The sequence below is a fragment of the Mytilus galloprovincialis genome, chromosome 3 (genome assembly GCF_965363235.1).
Source record: "Mytilus galloprovincialis chromosome 3, xbMytGall1.hap1.1, whole genome shotgun sequence".
NCBI lineage: Eukaryota > Metazoa > Mollusca > Bivalvia > Mytilida > Mytilidae > Mytilus > Mytilus galloprovincialis.
Genome location: NC_134840.1, coordinates 101,672,817 through 101,680,990, shown reverse-complemented (window position 1 = coordinate 101,680,990; position 8,174 = coordinate 101,672,817). Strand labels below are relative to the sequence as shown.

The following is an 8,174-nucleotide window of genomic DNA, read 5'->3' as shown; positions in this document are numbered from 1 at the left end:
CGCACAAAAGATAGAGACTAATTTAGGATTATAAGGGTGCTTGCAAAAGAAAACACAAGCTTATAAAACATTAAAAACTTAACGAGTTATGTATAAGAAGGGACCACTGGTATTTTATGTAAATGGTAAAAAGGTAAGAAACATTTAAAATTACTTCACACGTAGTAATGACATTGTTGCTGAATAATTTAATGACTAAAAAATTAGAAATCTGTGTAAAAAGTACACCTTGGGCTGTCATTTGCAGTGTCCTAAAATGGGAACAATACCTGCATGCCTAACAGCCTTTTATTTTTCTCAATAAATATTTAAAGGAGATTAAACCATGTACTGACATAATTTCAATTTTCTCACAAATAAGGTTTTCTATTTCTCTAACTCCTGTTCATACTGTATGTGATGGACTTTGAAAATCAGATCAGGAGATTGGGAAATTTTGGTCAGGAGGTTTTTTATCAACATATATTTTGTCGTAAATGTAACTGTTTGATGTAGAAATTGTCTTTAAAAGTGTTTTTTCTTCAACTTTCCAACAGAATACAATATATATCTTTATCATTTTATAGTTTCATTGTAGCCTTTCTATTTGAATGATATCACATTATTAAAAAAAAAATTTAAGAAGAGTCTGTTTTCAGTTTGTTTGTTTTTTCAAATATTTGTTATTGTCTGCCTATTAATAATACACTATGACCTTGAAGTTTTTAGGCAAGTTAAAACCTTAATTAAGTGATCAAATGATAGACAAATTAATCATAAATGTCAGATTTTTTTTATATTAATTTCAATACAAGCCTTGCAAAGAAGTCTATATTCCTCAAAATTTTTTAAAATTTATGTTACAATGTATTTGTCCCAAGACATTTAAAATCATGTAGTTGCATACCTATTGTTGGTCAGTATTGATATTATTTGAAATGACATTGGAGCTGAGTTATTGTAGGGTCCCTGCTTTCCTGACCTTGAATTATTCATGAATATTCATGAACAATTCATGAATATTCATGAATAATATTCATGAATATTCATGAATATTCAAGGTAACAGTTCATGAATATTCATGAATATTCATGAATGTTAAATGGCACCTTGAATATACATGAATATTGTTTGAACTGAATAAGCTTGAATATACATGAATATTGTATGAGCTGAATAAGCTTGAATATACATGAATATTGTATGAACTGAATAACCACGATTAAACATGAATAATTATCTGTAGAATATTCATGAACATGAAATAGGATGTCTATGAATAATGCATGATTAGAATCACCATGAATGAAAAATATATATCTATCCCAATTTTGAATGCTAAATACATACTCTAGAATAACCTTGAATATTTAATGAATATTGAAAGGTTGAATATTCTAGAATAACCATGAATATTGAAAGGTTGAATATTCTAGAATAACTATGAATATTGAATGGTTGAATATTCTAGATTAACCATGAATATTGAAATAAGTGTCCTTGAGAGGTTTTTTGAAAACCAAAAGCAAATACAGACATTTAAGTTTAAAATATTTTTTAATCATGATAGCTGTGAAATATGAATTTTACAATCACTTTCATTAAAAGCTAGCAAAATTGTCCACTATTTAATCTAGAATTTAATCCAAACCTGTTTAGTCGGATAGCTTTTTGAACATTTTGTAATTATGCAATGATATTTTTTCTCATTTATCTGGGAATTGTTCAAAAATTGTTATTGTCAATAATTCTTATGTAGGCCTATCTAATGCTGGCTTGACGTCGTCCTTTGCATTGGCTTTTCTTCCTTTCATTAACTTTACCCAACCCGCTAGTTTTCTCCAAAAATGAACAGGAAAACATCTATGACACATGACTGAAAGTCACTTTTGTTGCTTATTATTTTCTTGACATCTCAGCCCCTGCGAAATGATTATGAATAGTTCATGAATGTTCATGGATGATTCATGAATGATTCATGAACATAATTCATGAATTGTTCATAAAAGATTCATGAACAGTTAATGAACTAGACATGAACTACAAATGGACAAGCACGTTCATGAACCAGTGAATAATGAACTATTCATGAACAGAAAGTGTTCATGAACTCTTTGGTTCATTAAAGTTCATGAACAAAAATAGTTCTTGAACTTTTATTATTCATGAATTGTTCATGATTTTATAGTTCATGAACACGCTTGTCCATTTGTAGTTCATGTCCTGTTCATGTATAGTTCATGAATTTTTTTATGAATGATTCATGAATTTGTTCATGAACCATACCAGTCCATGAATCATTCATGAACACATGAACTACTGTGTTTATGAACTGTTCATTAGTAATTTAATTCATGAACATTGTCTGTCCACTTGTAGTTCATGAACTGTTCATCTAAAGTTCATGAAATAATTTAAAAGGATTTTTTTGAATTTTCATTTTTTGTGTTATTATCATAAGTAAACTTCTCTTCCTGTCTGTAATTAAAATTGCTGTATCAGGACTTCCAACTAGAAATGCTAAATAACATCTTGGTGCAGTTGTTCTGCTTGAAATTCTTCACAGTTGAACAGATCTTTTAATCAATAAATGCATCTGAGTTTCCCCCTGCAAAATCAAAAATCACTCCACAAAGAATCAAAAGTCCTTGATATTTGTTTTTATAAATAAGCACTCAAGATTAAACAGTTTCTAACAGGTATAATACAATGTAATAATTTAATTTAATAAATGTTGTTTTTATTAAAATATCAATAGAGTAAGATTAATAACATGAATATCACTTCAGCCTTTTCATGACATTTCAAATAATGTACCTACCCCCCTTTTTCCCCTTTTAATTTACCCCCACACAATCATAAGAGTGGCTGAAGCATGAATTATTTTTACCTTGAAATACAATATATTGTACAAATCTATCAGTTATTCCTGAATGGAAATCATTAAACTAACACTGTAAAATGTAAAGGCTACTTTCTGGTGTTTTATATTTATTTTAATTAATCAATAATTATTATAAAATGCTTCAACAAATAGTTATTCAGCAAAAAAATATAATCAAAATATATATAATTTACTTATCTGATAACAAATCTGCTTTGTTTTGACAGCTATATTACTTCACTCCTCATCAAACATCTTCATTTGTATTGTAAGCGTCAAAAACATCATTTTGCTGACGTCATTATGACGTTTTTCTATTCCCAGTCACTTGTAATCATTTGTCTACATTGTAATCTTTTGTCAAAGTCATTGAAGCGTTTTACAATAGGTAAACGTAATTCATTAATAATGATAATTATTGACACCAGTCTGCAATGTTTGGGAAAGAATGAATTGTCATTAATCTGTCCTTATTTTCCAAGTTCCTCTATGTGCCGTATGATGGTTAAGAAAGGCACATGTTTGAACTTTGAGAGACAATCAGAAATTACATCTTTAGAAGAAAGAAATTAAGTTTACCAAATTTGTCATGATTGTAAAAACGAAACATGAGAAACATCTCCAGCTCAAAGTAAGTTACAAAACTTCAAAGTGAGTCCCAAATTTTGTATGACTCTAAAAATGTAACACTCTTCTGGCATAGTATGAAAAACAGAAAAAGGTGCTGAGCCAATATCTGTTGTTAAATGATTTTTTTTTAATGATTATTTTATTTTCTTTAATTTACCACAAAAAAGAGAGATATTTTATTTTTTCATATTTTATTTTTTTTCTCCAACTTTTTCTCTTTCTCCCAGCCTTCCTCTCCTTTCTCCTACTCCCTTTCTCCTTTCTCCTACACCCTTTCTCCTTTCTCCTACACCCTTCCTCCCTGTCTCCCTTACCCCTGTCCTCCCCCTCATACATGTATTTACACTTTTGCTATTCAACTGAATTTTGTCTCAAAATGATCTCAAGATCTGTAAATTAATAAACTAGAGGTCATGCTAAAAGCACTTTAATTGTGATGTCATGATACAATGTAATGGATGTCAAATTTTATGAGAACTTGTATGACAGTCAAATTTATGAATTTTTTTATAAACTTTATGTATTCATTTATTCATTAAAGTTCATAAAATGTTCATGAACATGTGTTATGAACAATTTATGAACATTATGAACTGACTTACAGTTCATTAAAGTTCAGAAAATATTCATGAACTGCATTTTATGAACTATTCATGAACTAAATTCATGAACGAAACTTAATGAACTCATTATGAACAGTCATGCATTGTTCATGAACATTCATGAACAGTTCATGGTGGTTCATCAGTTCATGAATTTCATCTCGCAGGGGCAGTGTTTTGTATGAAGATGTTATGAATATCACCTACATGAGCTATCTATTAAAATTATCATATATTTTTTTCATTTAACTGTGGAATACATACATGTACATGTATGTTATTCCGCATCAACAATCAAGTAAAAATATACGTATACAAAAGTCCTAGAACAAATTTCATTATCAATTTTTATGCCGTTTACCACAAATAGTTCTGAGTCATTATCATGCAGCTTTATTCATGCTTATTCATGTTTGTCACACAATGGAAAAAATATTCTAAGTCCAAAATTTATTCCTCATTATTCATTCTTATTCATGAAATGTATGCAAAAAAATTCTAAGTCCAAACATTCATTCTTATTCATGTTTATTCATATTGACAAAAAGGGTTTTATTACCACAAAAAAACAATTTTGAATGAAGGAAACTTGATTATACTATGATATAGTAAGTGACTAGCATTTTAAGAACATTTATTTGTTGTCTCCAAACAGTTATTAAGAATTCATGTATATTCCACTTAATTCATGTTTCATATTCATGAATAATTTTGACACTGGAATAGTAACCATGAATGGAAGTGGAATATTCATGAATATTCATGAATATTCTACTTTATTCATGAATACATGAATATCATGAAAGCAGGGGGTCACTGCATGGCATATTATGTTTAATTTTTATTACCATAGTTTCATTTAATAAGTTTTTTTTTGCTGTCTTTATCTCTTATTCCGAAGTCGAGAATTTCTCATTTTCTTAAAAATATTTAAAAGTTGGTTTTATTTCTTAATATGCTTATGGGACAACCATTTGATTCTGAGGGGGGCCTGGGAAATTTAAGGGGTCAGAATATCACCTTTCTTGTAGGATACACAAAAAACGCTAAACAAAATAAGTAGTCAAAATGAGGTACAGAATATATCATCTTCTTATTTTTATATACTAGTACTGATAGCATTTTTTTGAGGAATATAGTCCTAGGAAAGAGGGGTGTTATTAAAGTTATTATTATTGCAATGATAAGAATGTGCAATCTAATATCTATATACATTTGTATGGAAGTGTTTAACGACCTTGACTGGCTATACAGCCCTCGCATGGTCGGTCTAATATCTAATACATATGACTGTATAAATGCAGTTTTTCCTAAAATCACAAAAATAAATTTAAGGACATACATGTAGGTGAGGTATATCAAAGTGTCAACAGTTTATCTTAGATTTTGCAAAATTGAAACACTGAATTATGAAAAAGCAGCTCAGCTTTAATTTAAAGCTTTATGTGTTACAGTGTTCTATCTGAAATATGATGACTATAGTCCATTGAAAAGGGAACTTATTTGTGGTAAATCATTGTTTTAAGATTTTGTTGATTGATGAATATAATAAGTCCCTTTATCTATTTTCTAAATTGCGGCATAACTTCCTTCTTTTAGTTAAGATCTAAATGTAAATGATTTGATATTTATAAGCCTTGAATACAAGACAATTTCCTCTTCTCTAATGATTTATATGATATACATATCATTTTCTTGGGTTATTTGATAACCATCTTGATTTTTGTCAAGTACATCTAAAACTAGCATTACAATCCAGCATAACATTAAGTGTAAGTTTAAATGATTATGGAGAATATAACATATATATATATTCTTCCTCATCGCACTTCATGGGATGTAAATGTAATCCAACACATAAAATTTTAGACTTAAGAAAATAATTCTTGACAACCAGATATGTATTTGATTAAAATATTTTATTAAATATTAAAAACCGTTTAATTTAGTTTCTGATAACATTAAGCAGTTTATATATTAAAATTTTGTTATAAATGAATTTCATTTCAAAGGGAAATAACTCCACATCATTGTTTTTTAATATGTTAATTATCATGATTATCAGATTTCCTAGATTTGATCATGATTTCACTTTCTCCCCCCCCCCCCCCACCCCCTCTCCCATTTTTTTTTTAGATAAGTCTACTTAAGTAAAAAAATAATTAAAAGATTCTTTAAATACTTAATGTACATACATTTTTTTTATTTATCATGTTTATATTTCTTGAATATGAAAAAGAAGACAAAAATTTGGGGTAATTTACAAGAAATATTCAAACATCAATAAGAGCTCATTATAAAGTACATTTTATAAATGTTATATGGCTGCCGTTAGTATATTGTCATGTACTTTCATGATTGATTATAATAAATTACCTAGTTCACCATTCATGAATATGCGATTCACATCTGTATGCTTTTTCTGTCAGTGGTTTTTTAGCCTGCAACATTTATGTCACGAAAGTGAGACATAGAGATCTTAAATTCAATTGTTGGCTTATGTGAGAATGGGGTTGGTCAACTTTAAACTTCTGACATAAAAATTTCTTTACAAGGTGTCTGACACCAATAACTTTGTTGAACATGTTGAACTATCTTGGAATTTATAAAATTTTGTACAGAACTTGTTTATGACATATTCATGTAGAAAGGATTCAGAGCACTTGTTTTCATCAATTTTAATAGAAATAGTTCAATATCAAACCATTTAAAACATATAAATTAACTTCAAAAAGATCTATAGGGACAATTGAATTATACATTCACAAGGAAATTAGTGAATTTCAGCTGTCTGCTATCTAGATAACCCTTGATAGCAGGTGCTTTGTGACAAGTTATTTAATTACGGCTTGTTTAAACAGTAAATGTAATTACAAATCTTATAAGTTTGATGACCGAAAAGTATTTTTCAGGTAAAAATGACTACCAGTGCTTTTCTTGACTCACATCTACACTTACAATGCGACAGCTAAAATAAAACAAAAAAATCAAAGAACAATTAAGGTAGTTGGCTTCTCAGGTTCAAAATAATTAACTTTTCAAAACACTAGCATATATTGATAGGGGATTAATAAAGGAATCAAAAGAGCAAAAAAAAAAAAAAATAGGTCACCGTGCTTGTTTTCGAGATAATAGCCATTGAAATTTTGTCGGGAAAATGTTGTCTCTTGACTTTTCATAGCTTTATCATTGACAAGTTTAAGTCCTCAAAAACTATTAAAAAGTTATTAAAATTTTATAAAACTTTAACAGACAGTTTATCAATATACATGTAAAAGAATTATAAAAAGAAAAATGGGGGTCACCGGGCAAAATTTATTAAGGCAGAAAATTCCGAAAATCTGATAAAAATTCCAAAACATGACAAGCAAGCTCCCTTAATACAAATTAATGCAAGTTGTGAATAAATAAAAAAAAAAAGGGATTTCAAAGATTTTAGAATAATCTTTTTTCATGTCATTTTTTATACTTTATTGAATTGGAGATTGAAATCTTAGATGGGCATAACCCAGTGTGGGTTCGTGGTCTAGTGGATACAGTACTGAAGGTCCCGCGTGCGATTCTCACTTGAGACGTTGAATTTTCAGTACATCAGTAGGGTGATTTTCACCCTCCCACACACATCTCTGGTACCCAGACTGGAGTTAAAACTAGATTGGATACTTCGGGGGCCTCGGTAGGTCAAAGTTGTTCCCGACTTGACCTGGAGATCAATCTTCTGAAATCTCATCGGGTTGTCTGTTCCCGCAGAGAAGCCCGGCGGTTCTCTCCAGTACTTCGGCTTCCTCCACCATAATAACAGACTTCCCGGTGTCCTACACGCTTCCTTGGGCGGTGTTGGGTGGGGATTGTTCTGGTGGTGGGATAATATTGTAAAGGACACATCTCCATTAATCCTTAGGGAGTGCACATGGATCCACTGTACCCTTGCAGTCAATCAAGGGGTGTGTCTCAACTGGCGGAATCTCGAAGTACATACATACATTGCTTTTCTATTATATTATTCTATGTTAAAATGAAGGATTGCTGTCTCATTGAGTTATACCCCACTTCTTCTCAAATGATTAAACCAAAGAAAT

The 8,174-nt window shown here is 29.8% G+C and overlaps 1 protein-coding gene across 3 annotated transcripts in view; it reads left to right on the top strand.

The window, feature by feature from the left end:
- The first annotated feature begins 3 nt into the window (after positions 1-3).
- The window catches only part of LOC143069569 (xanthine dehydrogenase/oxidase-like), a 79,136-nt gene continuing 70,965 nt past the window's right edge, over positions 4-8,174 (top strand). For all 3 annotated transcript variants that reach the window (XM_076244269.1, XM_076244270.1, XM_076244271.1), the window contains exon 1: positions 4-133. In XM_076244269.1, the coding sequence (XP_076100384.1) occupies positions 89-133 (45 nt within the window). In that variant the 5' untranslated portion in view covers positions 4-88. The remainder of the gene's footprint in view (positions 134-8,174) is intronic.